The 15,997-nt window shown below is 44.3% G+C and overlaps 1 protein-coding gene across 2 annotated transcripts in view; it reads left to right on the forward strand.

Annotated features, from left to right (window-relative positions):
- Positions 1–3,446: 3,446 nt before the first annotated feature.
- The window catches only part of LOC120022583 (cyclic AMP-responsive element-binding protein 5-like), a 30,453-nt gene continuing 17,902 nt past the window's right edge, over positions 3,447–15,997 (forward strand). For both annotated transcript variants that reach the window (XM_038966545.1, XM_038966546.1), the window contains exons 1-3: positions 3,447–3,486; positions 14,922–14,988; positions 15,165–15,255. In XM_038966545.1, the coding sequence (XP_038822473.1) occupies positions 14,935–14,988; positions 15,165–15,255 (145 nt within the window). In that variant the 5' untranslated portion in view covers positions 3,447–3,486; positions 14,922–14,934. The remainder of the gene's footprint in view (positions 3,487–14,921; positions 14,989–15,164; positions 15,256–15,997) is intronic.

The following is a 15,997-nucleotide window of genomic DNA, read 5'->3' on the forward strand; positions in this document are numbered from 1 at the left end:
AACTGGACAGTTTTATCTCAAATCTCTTAATTCAAAGACTCAATCATGGATACTCTTACTGACAGTTGTGGCTGCTTTGTGTGATGTATTGTTGTCTCTACCTTCTTGCCCTTTGTGCTGTTGTCTTTGCCCAATAATGTTTGTACCATGTTTTGTGCTGCTACCATGTTGTGTTGCTACCATGTTGTTGTTATGTTGTGTTGCTACCATGCTGTGCTGTCATGCGTTCCTGCCTTGCTATGTTGTTGTCTTAGGTCTCTCTTTATGTAGTGTTGTGTTGTCTCTCTTGTTGTGATGTGTGGTTTGTTCTATTTTTATATTGTGTTTTTATTTATTTTTTATCCCAGGCCCCCGTCCCCGCAGGAGGCCTTTTGTCTTTTGGTAGGCCGTCATTGTAAATAAGAATTTGTTCTTCACTGACTTGCCTAGTTAAATAAAGGTTAAATAAAGAAATAAATACTACAGTATAGTCCGCAAAAACACTAATGTAAATGCTTTATTTATACCATGGTATACTATAGTATTTTTTCATGTGGGAAGACACACACACAAACACACACTCAGTTCATCTGTTCTGTACGTGAGGCCTGAGCTCTGACCCAGGTGAATTGGGTTCAGTGACCTGTCTCTGTTTGTCCCATCTCTCTCACACATCTACAGGCAGGGTGATGCAGGGCCCACAGCAGGCGTCTAGGGGCAATAAAAAGACACCCTTGTGTCTGTTAAAAGCCCAGGCTGGCTGAAGATGGCAGATAGTAACGACTGATAGTAATGTCTGAGTTATGGCAGGGGTTCTAATGGAAGTGGCAGTGTCCCAAATGGAACCCTGCACTACTTTTGACCAGAGCCTTACAACCCCGGTCAAAAGTAGTGCACTATAAAGGGAATAGGGTGCCATTTGTGATGTAACCAGTGTCTGATCCGCAGGAGTCTCACTGTCTGCCTGAATACAGTTATTACAGCAAGATAACTTTTTATTTCCTCTTGGTGTCTCTTGACTCTGTTTCTGTCTTTCCCTTTCTTTCTCTCTCCAGCTCTCATTCTTTGTCTTGGTCTATCTCACTCTGAGTCATCCCCCCACACACACAAACACACACAGAGTGTCTTCTTGACCGGCCCACAAAGTTCCATATGAGGAATAGCAGCTCCAGTATGCAGCCCTGTGTCGTCATCCCTACTTCCTGTTTTCATGGTTGCCACAGTCACCACTAGGACAATTAGCATATTTGATTTTGCTTTGAGGTGAGTCACAGAGTCAGAGGGTTCAGTTTGGTTTCACACTTCAGCCACATCAACAACACAACCTGGGCCCATAGTAATAAAGCCTCCTAGAGTAGGAGTGCTGTTCTGGGATAGGTTATGCCTTTTCAATCACAGTGAATACTATTGCATGGACTGGGGTGAACTGATCCTAGATCAGCACTCATACGAGACACATTATGAATACAGGCCCAAGTCACTCTCTGTCTCTACAGCCGCTGCAGGACATGCAGGAAGGCCTGACCAAATATGGCAAATTAATCCAATTCAAAGTTAGGGTTCAACAAAAATAAATAAATAGCTAATTTCCAGTGGTGTAAAGTACTTAAGTAAAAATACTTTAAAGTACTACTTAAGTCGTTTTCTGGGGGTATCTGTACTTTACTTTTTACATGTTTGACTACTTTTACTTTTACTCCACTACATTCCTAAAGAAAATAATGTACTTTTTACTACATACATTTTCCCTGACACCCAAAAGTACTCTTTACATTTCGAATGCTGAGCAGGACAGGAAAATGGTCCAATTCATTCACTTATCAAGAGAACATCCCTAATGACTCTGATCTGGCGGACTCACTAAACACACATGCTTAGTTTGTAAATTATGTCTGAGTGTTGGAGTGTGCCCCTGGCTATCCGTAAATTTAAAAAACAAGAAAATCATGCCGTCTGGTTTGCTTAATATAAGGAATTTGAAATTATTTACTTTGATACTTGAGTATATTTTGGCAATTACATTTACTATTGATACTGAAGTATATTTAAATCCAAATACTTTTAGACTTTTACTGAAGTAATATTTTACTGGGTGACTTTCACTTTTACTTGAGTCATTTTCTATTAAGATATCTTTACTTTTACTCAAGTATGACAATTGGGTAATTTATCCACCACGGCTAATTTCCAGACAAGAGTCTTTGATTGGTGAAATCATTATGTTTTTTTATTGTCGGTAAGGGCATGTTGCAGTTGGTGCCAATCACGAGCTGCTGGTGGCACCTTCATTGGGGAGGACGGGCTCATAATAATGGCTGGAACTGAATATATGGAATGATATCAAACACATCAAACACATGATTTCCAAATGTGTAGAGTCACGAGCTTGATGTAGTCATTGCATGCTATGAATATGGGACCAAATACTTACATTTGTACTACTTTAATACACATATACTGTACCAGTCAAAACGTTGGACACACCTACTCATTGATTCCAGATGTGTTATTTCATAGTGTTGATGTCTTCACTATTATCCTACAATGTAGAAAATAGTACAAATTAAGAAAACCCTGGAATGAGTACTGTAGGTGTGTCCAAACTTTTGACTGGTAATGTAAGTGAATTTGTCCCAATACTTTTGGTCCCCTGTAATGGGGGGATTATGTACAAAACCCACACATTAAAGCTGACAGTCTGCTGGTGTACAGAGCCAAAACAACAACACTTTTGTCATTGTCTCAATACTTTTGTCTCAATACACTGTATATAGGCAATCTGAGGTCGCTGTCATTACACCTAATGGAGTCCTGGTGTAACTGTCCCGGCTGCCCTGAGTGGCTCGAAACCTGGTCTGAAACTCTCTCTATTTTGTTTATTTTGTTTTAGAGACATGGGGTCCTCTACTTTACCACTGGGCTCCGGAATCAATGTGGACTTGACTTCCTGTCTGTTTGATGTGTTTATTGACATAAAAAGCCATTATGGAACCACGAAAGTAACTCGAAATACAATATCTTACTCATTCACATAGCCTACAGCAAATCAACACATTCTGTACAGAGGTAGATCCCGCTGGGACGTCCTGTACGGCTCTGCGCAAAGGCTAGTGACAGATAGACCTCCCCTCCCATCTTCCTCCCCCTTCTCCCCTGATCTCCTTCCCAGCTCCCTCGATGCCTCTGTCCCCAAGGCCTGTCTGGCGTACCGTCGCGTCCCACGCACCCAGTCTCAGGCAGACAGACAGCTGTTGAAGGCGGTGGAGGTTTGAGCGAGATGCCAGCCTACTGTTGCCTATAACACGCATACAGTCGTTCCGAGCCCGGGCTAGTAGTTAACCACGCCCCCTCCGAAGCGGGACCGCAATGATTTAGAAGTTCAGGAATCCCACGTGACGTCACCCTAGGGGTGATGTAATGCTTCTGTAAATAGAATGTATTGTAATCCTGCTTCAGTCCAACGTGGTTCCTCTCAACTCAGTGCCGCTTGTCCGCTCCACTTGTTAGGTAAGTTTATCACAACGAACTTTCTATCGCCGACAACTGTTCGGCTGGATTCAAATAATTTTTAGACTTGAAAGAGTTCAGTGTTTGGTAGATTTTGCGATACATTTTTTATTTTGTTTTCTTAAAGTTTGGTGTGTGCAGTGCTGGTCCCGCTTTGGTTCATCAAGGAGAGCTGCATGTCTATTGTGGGGGGTGACCGCAATCCCCAACGGTATCGGCTTGTTTATGAGGGGCTCAGGTTGATCCATTTAACGCGGGTCATGTTCTTCACATTAGACTGAAGGCTATCATATTTTTTTGTACGTGAAGTAGCAGTTTCTCCGTCGGTGATTTGAGTTAATTTAGGACTTGGTACAGACTACAGAAAAAGGGGAAGTTGGAAGTTGATTATTTCGAAAACAACTGCTGAATTTTTTGCGCACGACAAGCATTTTGGGCAATCAAACTGGCAGGTGAATTCAGAGTGTGTGTGTGTGTGTGTGTGTGTGTGTGTGTGTGTGTGTGTTTCCATATGATGCCGAGTGATTTGTTAAACGTTATTATTGTCTTTTGCATTAGTGCAATCATTGTTTAGCCCTAAAACATGACACATCATACTATAGCCCATATTTGAGTTTGTAATACAATTTCAGTAGCCTAGTAACCTAGTCAAAACTAGTATTCAGAATCATATTTCATGGTTGTAGTGATGAAGATTGTGGGGGTGATAATGATGATGATGATGAATGGGGTGGTTGATTTCTTTTTAACAGTGTCACACACATGTGCACACACACACACACCTATGAAGTCACCGCACATGTGGAGCAGGGCGGAATATGGTGACTGCTTCAGAGCAGGTTTCAGCCTGCCCTGCGCTGTTCCTCAGCACACTCCTTCCCTCCGTCTCTATGCGTCCCAGAAGGCAGCTATTCCCTACATAGTGTACTACTTTTGATCAAAACCCTGGTCAAAAGCAGTGCATTTAGGGAATAGGGTGTGTGTCCCCGCAACACTCCCTCCCTCGATCTCCCTCCGTCCTCCCTTTCTCTACCACAACCTATTTCTCTCTCTCTCTTTCTGTCTCTATCTCTGTCTCTGTCTGTGCTCTAATCCTGCTGTGCCTGTCTTCGCTTTTTTATGTTCCATCCTATGTCAGTCACTCACCTTTAATATCTCTACACCTCCTCCTATCTCTGTCAGTCACTCACCTTTTATATCTCTACCCCTCCTCTCTCTCTGTCAGTCACTCACCTTTTATATCTCTACACATCCTCCTCGCTCTCTGTCAGTCACTCACCTTTAATATCTCTACACCTCCTCCTATCTCTGTCAGTCACTCACCTTTTATATCTCTACCCCTCCTCTCTCTCTGTCAGTCACTCACCTTTTATATCTCTACACATCCTCCTCGCTCTCTGTCAGTCACTCACCTTTAATATCTCTACACCTCCTCCTATCTCTGTCAGTCACTCACCTTTTATATCTCTACCCCTCCTCTCTCTCTGTCAGTCACTTACCTTTTATATCTCTACCCCTCCTCTCTCTCTGTCAGTCACTCACCTTTTATATCTCTACCCCTCCTCTCTCTCTGTCAGTCACTAACCTTTTATATCTCTACCCCTCCTCCTCTCTCTCTGTCAGTCACTCACCTTTTATATCTCTACCCCTCCTCCTCTCTCTCTGTCAGTCACTCACCTTTTATATCTCTACACCTCCTCCTCTCTCTCTGTCAGTCACTCACCTTTTATATCTCTACCCCTCCTCCTCTCTCTCTGTCAGTCACTCACCTTTTATATCTCTACCCCTCCTCTCTCTCTGTCAGTCACTCACCTTTTATATCTCTACCCCTCCTCCTCTCTCTCTGTCAGTCACCTTTTATATCTATACCCCTCCACTCTCTCTGTCAGTCACCTTTTATATCTCTACCCCTCCTCTCTCTCTGTCAGTCACTCACCTTTTATATCTCTACCCCTCCTCCTCTCTCTCTGTCAGTCACTCACCTTTTATATCTCTACCCCTCCTCTCTCTCTGTCAGTCACTCACCTTTTATATCTCTACCCCTCCTCCTCTCTCTCTGTCAGTCACTCACCTTTTATATCTCTACCCCTCCTCCTCTCTCTCTGTCAGTCACTCACCTTTTATATCTCTACCCCTCCTCTCTCTCTGTCAGTCACTCACCTTTTATATCTCTACCCCTCCTCCTCTCTCTCTGTCAGTCACTCACCTTTAATATCTCTACACCTCCTCCTATCTCTGTCAGTCACTCACCTTTTATATCTCTACCCCTCCTCTCTCTCTGTCAGTCACTCACCTTTTATATCTCTACCCCTCCTCTCTCTCTGTCAGTCACTCACCTTTTATATCTCTACCCCTCCCCTCTCTCTGTCAGTCACTAACCTTTTATATCTCTACCCCTCCTCCTCTCTCTCTGTCAGTCACTCACCTTTTATATCTCTACCCCTCCTCCTCTCTCTCTGTCAGTCACTCACCTTTTATATCTCTACACCTCCTCCTCTCTCTCTGTCAGTCACTCACCTTTTATATCTCTACCCCTCCTCCTCTCTCTCTGTCAGTCACTCACCTTTTATATCTCTACCCCTCCTCTCTCTCTGTCAGTCACTCACCTTTTATATCTCTACCCCTCCTCCTCTCTCTCTGTCAGTCACCTTTTATATCTATACCCCTCCACTCTCTCTGTCAGTCACCTTTTATATCTCTACCCCTCCTCTCTGTCAGTCACTCACCTTTTATATCTCTACCCCTCCTCCTCTCTCTCTGTCAGTCACTCACCTTTTATATCTCTACCCCTCCTCCTCTCTCTCTGTCAGTCACTCACCTTTTATATCTCTACCCCTCCTCCTCTCTCTCTGTCAGTCACTCACCTTTTATATCTCTACCCCTCCTCTCTCTCTGTCAGTCACTCACCTTTTATATCTCTACCCCTCCTCCTCTCTCTCTGTCAGTCACTCACCTTTTATATCTCTACCCCTCTCTCTCTGTCAGTCACTCACCTTTTATATCTCTACCCCTCCTCCTCTCTCTCTGTCAGTCACTCACTTTTTATATCTCTACCCCTCCTCCTCTATCTCTGTCAGTCACTCACCTTTTATATCTCTACACCTCCTCCTCTCTCTCTGTCAGTCACCTTTTATATCTCTACACCTCCTCCTCTCTCTCTGTCAGTCACCTTTTATATCTCTACCCCTCCTCCTCTCTCTCTGTCAGTCACTCACCTTTTATATCTCTACACCTCCTCCTCTCTCTCTGTCAGTCACTCACTTTTTATATCTCTACCCCTCCTCCTCTCTCTCTGTCAGTCACTCACCTTTTATATCTCTACCCCTCCTCCTCTCTCTCTGTCAGTCACTCACCTTTTATATCTCTACCCCTCCTCCTCTCTGTCAGTCACTCACCTTTTATATCTCTACCCCTCTCTCTCTGTCAGTCACTCACCTTTTATATCTCTACCCCTCCTCCTCTCTCTCTGTCAGTCACTCACCTTTTATATCTCTACACCTCCTCCTCTATCTCTGTCAGTCACTCACTTTTTATATCTCTACCCCTCCTCCTCTATCTCTGTCAGTCACTCACCTTTTATATCTCTACACCTCCTCCTCTCTCTCTGTCAGTCACCTTTTATATCTCTACCCCTCCTCCTCTCTCTCTGTCAGTCACTCACCTTTTATATCTCTACACCTCCTCCTCTATCTCTGTCAGTCACTCACTTTTTATATCTCTACCCCTCCTCCTCTCTCTCTGTCAGTCACTCACCTTTAATATCTCTACACCTCCTCCTCTCTCTCTGTCAGTCAGTCACCTTTAATATCTCTACACCTCCTCCTCTCTCTCTGTTAGTCACTCACCTTTAATATCTCTACACCTCCTCCTCTCTCTCTGTCAGTCACCTTTTATATCTCTACCCCTCCTCCTCTCTCTCTGTCAGTCACCTTTTATATCTCTACCCCTCCTCCTCTCTCTCTGTCAGTCAGTCACCTTTTATATCTCTACCCCTCCTCCTCTCTCTCTGTCAGTCACTCACCTTTAATATCTCTACACCTCCTCCTCTCTCTCTGTCAGTCAGTCACCTTTAATATCTCTACACCTCCTCCTCTCTCTCTGTCAGTCACTCACCTTTAATATCTCTACACCTCCTCCTCTCTCTCTGTCAGTCACTCACCTTTTATATCTCTACACCTCCTCTCTCTCTGTCAGTCACCTTTTATATCTCTACACCTCCTCCTCTCTCTCTGTCAGTCACTCACCTTTAATATCTCTACCCCTCCTCCTCTCTCTCTGTCAGTCACTCACCTTTAATATCTCTACACCTCCTCCTCTCTGTCAGTCACTCACCTTTAATATCTCTACACCTCCTCCTCTCTCTCTGTCAGTCACTCGCCTTTTATATCTCTACACCTCCTCCTCTCTGTCAGTCAGTCACTCACCTTTAATATCTCTACACCTCCTCCTCTCTCTCTGTCAGTCACTCACCTTTAATATCTCTACACCTCCTCCTCTCTCTCTGTCAGTCACTCACCTTTTATATCTCTACACCTCTCTCTCTGTCAGTCACTCACCTGTAATATCTCTACACCTCCTCCTCTCTCTCTGTCAGTCACTCACCTTTTATATCTCTACACCTCCTCCTCTCTCTCTGTCAGTCACCTTTTATATCTCTACCCCTCCTCCTCTCTCTCTGTCAGTCAGTCACCTTTAATATCTCTACACCTCCTCCTCTCTGTCAGTCACTCACCTTTTATATAACTACCCCTCCTCTCTCTCTGTCAGTCACTCACCTTTAATATCTCTACACCTCCTCCTCTCTCTCTGTCAGTCACTCACCTTTAATATCTCTACACCTCCTCCTCTCTCTCTGTCAGTCACTCACATTTTATAATATCTCTACACCTCCTCCTCTCTCTCTGTCAGTCACTCACATTTTATATCTCTACACCTCCTCCTCTCTCTCTGTCAGTCAGTCACCTTTTATATCTCTACACCTCCTCCTCTCTCTCTGTCAGTCACTCACCTTTTATATCTCTACACCTCCTCCTCTCTGTCAGTCACCTTTATATCTCTACCCCTTCTCCTCTCTCTCTGTCAGTCACTCACCTTTAATATCTCTACACCTCCTCTCTCTCTGTCAGTCACTCACCTTTTATATCTCTACACCTCCTCTCTGTCAGTCACTCACCTTTTATATCTCTACCCCTCCTCCTCTCTCTCTGTCAGTCACTCACCTTTTATATCTCTACACCTCCTCCTCTCTGTCAGTCACTCACCTTTTACACTGAGTGTACAAAACATTAAGAACATCTTCCTTATATTGAATTGAGCCTCAATTCGTCGGGGCATGGACTCACAAGGTGTCAAGTGTTCCACAGGGATGCTGGCCCATGTTGACTCCAATTTGTCCCACAGTTGTGTCAAGGTGGCTGGATGTCCTTTGGGTGCTGGACCATTCTTGATACACAGGGAAACTGTTGAGCGTGAAAACCCCAGGAGTGTTGCAGTTCTTGACACAAACCGGTGCGCCTGGCATCTACTACCATACCCTGTTCAGATGCACTTAAATCTTTTTTCTTGCCCATTCACGCTCTGAATGGCACACAACACAATCCATGTCCAATTGTTTCAAGGCTTAAAAATCCTTCTTTAACCTGTCTCCTCCCCTTCATGTACACTGATTGAAGTGAATTTAACAAGTGACATCAAAAAGTATCATAGCTTTCACCTGGTCAGTCTATATCATGTTCATAATGTTTTGTACACTCAGTGTAAATCTCTCTATACCCCTCATCCTCTCTCTGTCACTCACCTTTTATATCTCTCAACCCCTCCTCCTCATTTTCTCTCCTCTCCCTCATAACTTGAACATTAGTGTGAGTGTGTCCGTATATCCCCCCTCAACCAAAACGCCACTTGGGCTGCCAGCGGTCTAAGGCACTGCATCTCAGGGCTAGAGGCGTCACTACAGACCCTGGTCGATTCCAGGCTATATCACAACCGGCCGTGATTGGGAGTCCCATAGCGCGACTCACAATCGGCCCAGCGTCGTCCGGGTTAAGGTTTGACCGGGGTAGAACATCATTGTAAATAAGAATTTGTTCTTAACTAACTTGCCTAGTTAAAGGTTAAATAAAAAAAATATCCCCACTCTCTCTCAGGGTAAACCTACCTAAGTGAAGTGTGTCCATGCCCCGACGAATTGAGGCTCAATTCAATTTATATACAAAAGTATGTGGACACCCCTTCAAATTAGTGGATTCGGCTATTTCAGCCAAACAATTGTTGCTGACAGGTGTATAAATTCGAGCACAGTGACTTTTTAATAAAACATTTAAAAAAATGTGCCCCCTTTTTCTCCCCAATTTCGTGGTATCCAATTGTTAGTAGTTACTGTCTTGTCTCATCGCTACAACTCCCGTACGGGCTCGGGAGAGACGAAGGTCGAGAGCCATGCGTCCTCCGAAACACAACCCAACCAAGCCGCACTGCTTCTTAACACAGCGCGCATCCAACCCGGAAGCCAGCCGCACCAATGTGTTGGAGGAAACACCGTACACCTAGCGACCTGGTCAGTGTGCACTGCGCCCGGCCCGCCACAGGAGTCGCTAGTGCGCAAGGATAACCCTCCCTAACCCGGACGACGCTAGGCCAATTGTGCGTCGCCCCATGGACCTCCCGGTCGCGGCCGGCTGCGACAGAGCCTGGGCTCGAACCCAGAGTCTCTGGTGGCACAGCTAGCACTGTGATGCAGTGCCTTAGACCACTGCGCCACCCGGGAGCTTAGTGACTTTTCACGTGGCACCGTCATAGGATGCCACCTTTCCAACAAGTTAGTTCGTCAAATTTCTGCCCTGCTAGAGCTGCCCCGGTCTGTTATTGTGAAGTGGAAACTTCTAGTAGCAACAACGGCTCAGACGCGAAGTGGTAGGCCACACAAGCTCACAGAACGGGACCACCGAGTGCTGAAGCGCCTAAATCTCATCTGTCCTTCGTTGCAACACTGCCTAACGAGTACCAAACTGCCTCTGGAACCAACGTCAGCACAAGAACTGTTCATTGGGAGCTTAATGAAATGGGTTTCCATGGCCGAGCAGCCGCACACAAGCCTAAGATCACCATGCGCAATGCCAAGCGTCGGCCGGAGTGGTGTAAAGCTCGTCGACATTGGACTCTGGAGTAGTGGAAACACGTTCTCTGGAGTGATAAATCACATTTCACCATGGAAATAGTTGCCTTAGTGACCGCTGTAATGTGGCTGAATGACAAGTATGGTGGCTAACCTCTATGGCCAACCGATGACCGGTGTATTCTGCATCCATGCTCAGGGCTGGTCATCATGGTCACTGATGTTTAAAGGTGGAATCCACAGTAGGGGAAACAGCGCCACTGTCCGCCCCACAGCCAATGTTATTGTTTTGTTGATGAAGCAGAGCTGGGGAGCATCATGTTAAAAATTGCAGTACATATGCTGCTGTTCTATCACACATGCAATGATGTCAGAGGAAAAAACAGAGTTGGTTGTTAGCAGTCTTTGTTGTTGTAATATCAGAAAGGGATGTAGCAGTTTGACTGTTAAGGACTCCATCTTCAAGGCTAGAGAGACTAAGGTCATAAAGAGCTCAAGCTGAAACCATAATTGCCTTGATATAAAGGGGCCTTACGAAGATCGTTGTGGATCAAAACATTGTCAATAAAGATGGCAATTGGCAGCATAATGTGTGGGTGTTTTTCTGTTGTCTTTCTAAAGTTGACAGGAGCAGCCTTCACAGAGGACGCTGCCAGTTAAGAAATAAAACACCTTTGAAGAGTTTTCCAACCAACCAACCCAGCTCTCCTCATAGGACCCAGGCATCAGCTCTCCTGAAAATCTGTGTCCTGACTCAGACACACCTCTGTCTGCATCCCAAATGGCACCCTATTATCTATATAGTGCACAACGTTTGACCAGAGCCCTGGGCCGTGGGACGCATTCGACACGGCCATGAGGAATGTCTGGCGTGTCAGAGTTCACTAGATCCTGGTCTCAGTGGAAAATGAAGGGCTAGCACTTCTAATAGTTCATAATTACCCCCATCAACTCCCCTCCTCCTCCCTCCATCTTCATTTGACTGCTGTGGTAGGGGTCAGCTTGGGGTTGGCATGAACCCTCGGTCCCTCACTCTCAAATCTCTCACAAGTCTTTCTCAAGTCTCAATGCTTGTGTTGTTCAGAAATGGGACTTCTTGAGTGCTCTCTAACAAAGGGAATGACAGCATAGGCCTACAGTCTACTTAAGCTTAAATCACATCTCAAGTCAAGAGATGTGCTGTTCATATCATTACGATAAGTAGCCTATACTAGAAAAATGTGAAGTTTGAAATTAAATAAGTTTGCTAATATTGGTGATTGGCTACAACCATCAATCTAGTAGTAGTAGTTGAAAGTATCATTTAAAGGACAGTTGTGCACATTAATGTTATAAACTTATCCTTCAAGCATCAATTCAGGCAATTTATCGCAATATGAATTTTTGGTTAACACTTGACACCCAGCGTCGTAACACACTATGACATGGTCGTAACCATGTCATAATGTCAGAACAGCAGACATAACTTGTCATAACCTGTCATAACACTGTCATGACACATATTTACACCTGTTGTGACATGTATTGTGTTATTTTATGGCTGGTTATGACACCTAAATAAGTTTCAAAACCCACAAAACCTACCATACAAGGCAAAACATTCCAAAACTTTACACCATAGCCTATTTGTCAACAGTATGTTTATGTTATATAACATTTTCTGAAATTGACCATATTAAATTACATTGTAATTGCACACACATTGATGTCAGACATGCGCCTACCCCAATGCTCTGTAGCTGATGACTGGGATGAATGCAGGAGCAGATATCAGGAGCAGGACAAGACACACTCTTTTAGACTGATGACTGATATAATGGCATGTACGTAATAGGTTTATCTGGCTTGTATGATTATGATGTCATAATGCTTCTTGACAGTGTCATAAAGTGTATTTTCTACAAGTTATTTAAAATCTGAGGGAAAAAAATGTGCCTGTAAAGAATTCATTACAAAAACAACAAAGGAATTAAGAAAAACACTTTCAAACGAAAGGAAACTTCTTGGCAGGGAAAAAACACATCTGAATATATATGGGTTTAAACACTCTTATGTATGTGTCATAATCAGCCATAAAATGACACAATACATGTCACAACAGGTGTAAATATATGGGTCATGACAGTGTTATGACCATGTTATGACAAGTTATGTCAGCTGTTATGACATTTTGACATGATTATGACCATGTCCTAGCGTGTTATGACGCTGGGTGTCAAGTAAAGTGTTACCAATTTTTGTCCATAACGCCCACCTCTACCTAAGAGTAGAGTGTCATTCAGTCAGGTCTAGTAGACATATTAACAGCCATTTGTGTCTGTTTATAAGGCACATTGTTGAAGAAAAGTTTCTAATTAAATCAAGTTGGCAGATTATAATGAGGTTTATGGTCATTTTTGCAGTTTGTACAATTCTTTTGCACTATGAAAATGATGCCCTGAATCTTCTCCATCACATACTGATTGGGAACAACTCAGGGCCCTACGGTGTGTCACACTCACAGTGACCCTGACTGGATCGTTGTCTTTGAGATAAGGTTCCGTCCCAACAGTCATCCTTCATCAGTGGGTATGGACCACTAGTGCTAGAATTGAATTGGTTTCAAGTTGTATTAGTCGTGTAAACTGTATATACTGTATAGTCAGTGTTATTGGGATTTGATTATGTCAGATCGCATCTGACTTGATCTAAAACCAAAAGGATGTCCAGACTGTTGCTGACTTTAAGTCACTCTTAAAATGCTGACCATTTGTGTTTGTCTCTCCTCTTGACTTTCTGACTGTGGGTTTGTCTCTCCTCTTGACTTTCTGACTGTGGGGTTGTCTCTCCTCTTGTCTTTCTGACTGTGGGTTTGTCTCTCCTCTTGTCTTTCTGACTGTGGGTTTGTCTCTCCTCTTGTCTTTCTGACTGTGGGTTTGTCTCTTCTCTTGTCTTTCTGACTGTGGGTTTGTCTCTCCTCTTGACTTTCTGACTGTGGGTTTGTCTCTCCTCTTGACTTTCTGACTGTGGGTTTGTCTCTCCTCTTGTCTTTCTGACTGTGGGTTTGTCTCTCCTCTTGTCTGTCTGACTGTGGGTTTGTCTCTCCTCTTGACTTTCTGACTGTGGGTTTGTCTCTCCTCTTGACTTTCTGACTGTGGGTTTGTCTCTCCTCTTGACTTTCTGACTGTGGGTTTGTCTCTCCTCTTGTCTTTCTGACTGTGGGTTTGTCTCTCCTCTTGTCTTTCTGACTGTGGGTTTGTCTCTTCTCTTGTCTTTCTGACTGTGGGTTTGTCTCTCCTCTTGACTTTCTGACTGTGGGTTTGTCTCTCCTCTTGTATTTCTGACTGTGGGGTTGTCTCTCCTCTTGACTTTCTGACTGTGGGTTTGTCTCTCCTCTTGACTTTCTGACTGTGGGTTTGTCTCTCCTCTTGTCTTTCTGACTCTGGGTTTGTCTCTCCTCTTGTCACACTGACTGTGGGTTTGTCTCTCCTCTTGTCTTTCTGACTGTGGGTTTGTCTCTCCTCTTGTCTTTCTGACTGTGGGTTTGTCTCTCCTCTTGTCTTTCTGACTGTGGGTTTGTCTCTCTACTTGTCTTTCTGACTGTGGGTTTGTCTCTCCTCTTGTCTTTCTGACTGTGGGTTTGTCTCCCCTCTTGTCTTTCTGACTGTGGGTTTGTCTCTCCTCTTGTCTTTCTGACTGTGGGTTTGTCTCTCCTCTTGTCTTTCTGACTGTGGGTTTGTCTCTCCTCTTGTCTTTCTGACTGTGGGTTTGTCTCCCCTCTTGTCTTTCTGACTGTGGGTTTGTCTCTCCTCTTGTCTTTCTGACTGTGGGTTTGTCTCTCCTCTTGTCTTTCTGACTGTGGGTTTGTCTCTCCTCTTGTCTTTCTGACTGTGGGTTTGTCTCCCCTCTTGTCTTTCTGACTGTGGGTTTGTCTCTTCTCTTGTCTTTCTGACTGTGGGTTTGTCTCTCCTCTTGTCTTTCTGACTGTAGGTTTGTCTCTCCTCTTGTCACACTGACTGTGGGTTTGTCTCTCCTCTTGTCTTTCTGATTGTGGGTTTGTCTCTCCTCTTGTCACACTGACTGTGGGTTTGTCTCTTCTCTTGTCTTTCTGACTGTGAGTTTGTCTCTCCTCTTGTCTTTCTGACTGTGGGTTTGTCTCTCCTCTTGTCTTTCTGACTGTGGGTTTGTCTCTCCTCTTGTCTCTCTGACTGTGGGTTTGTCTCTCCTCTTGTCTCTCTGACTGTGGGTTTGTCTCTCCTCTTGTCTCTCTGACTGTGGGTTTGTCTCTCCTCTTGTCTCTCTGACTGTGGGTTTGTCTCTCCTCTTGTCTCTCTGACTGTAGGTTTGTAATAGAGATGAATGATGAACAGGACCGGTCCTATAGATGCAGTGCTCCTGGCTGCTCGCAGGTGTGTGTGGACCTCTCGTAAACAATCTCCTCACTGCATGATGATTTGATATCTAATATCTTATTTTATCATAAGTCAGATCTGATTAAAATCTATGCCACTTAACAAGTCATTCCATAAATCAATGTTTTAGTGAGCATGCTAAGTTGATCTCTCTCTCTCTTCGCCCCATACAGCGGTTCCAAACAGAAGACCACCTGATGATCCACAGACACAAGCATGAGATGACCCTCAAGTTCTCCTCGACCAAGGCTGATCCCCTCGCAGGTGAGAATAACATGTATAGATGTAGACAGCATAGAGAGGACATTAGCTTTGTAATGATGATTATTTCTATTCCGTTTCCAGTCAAGGATAACCTCCACTGCCATAGATTGTCCCTCTTTTTCCTTTTCTGTTTCACCCTGACTCTTTCGTTCTCTCTTTCTCTGTCCACCTGTTTCACCCTGACTCTTTCATTCTCTCTTCCTCTGTCCCCCTGTTTCACCCTGACTCTTTCATTCTCTCTTTCTCTGTCCACCTGTTTCACCCTGACTCCTTCGTTCTCTCTTTCTCTGGCCACCTGTTTCACCCTGACTCTTTCATTCTCTCTTTCTCTGTCCACCTGTTTCACCCTGACTCTTTCGTTCTCTCTTTCTCTGTCCACCTGTTTCACCCTGACTTTCGTTCTCTCTTTCTCTGTCCACCTGTTTCACCCTGACTCTTTCGTTCTCTCTTTCTCTGTCCACCTGTTTCACCCTGACTCTTTCGTTCTCTCTTTCTCTGTCCACCTGTTTCACCCTTCTTAACTTATTACCCAGAGTTCTTTATTTGTGTTTCACTAATGTTCTCAGTCTGTCAGGATTTTTTAGTGTAGAGTTTGTGTGTATGACAATATTTCTCGTCCCTTCGATCGGTAAAATACAAGTGTCCTTATAAGTCTTATCCCTCCCGCTCTCCTCTCTCCTCCCTCCCTCCCCCCTTCACCTCTCTGACCGACTGTCTGTCACTCAAGCATAGTATTGTCTGG

The sequence above is a fragment of the Salvelinus namaycush genome, chromosome 27 (assembly GCF_016432855.1).
Source record: "Salvelinus namaycush isolate Seneca chromosome 27, SaNama_1.0, whole genome shotgun sequence".
Taxonomy (NCBI): domain Eukaryota; kingdom Metazoa; phylum Chordata; class Actinopteri; order Salmoniformes; family Salmonidae; genus Salvelinus; species Salvelinus namaycush.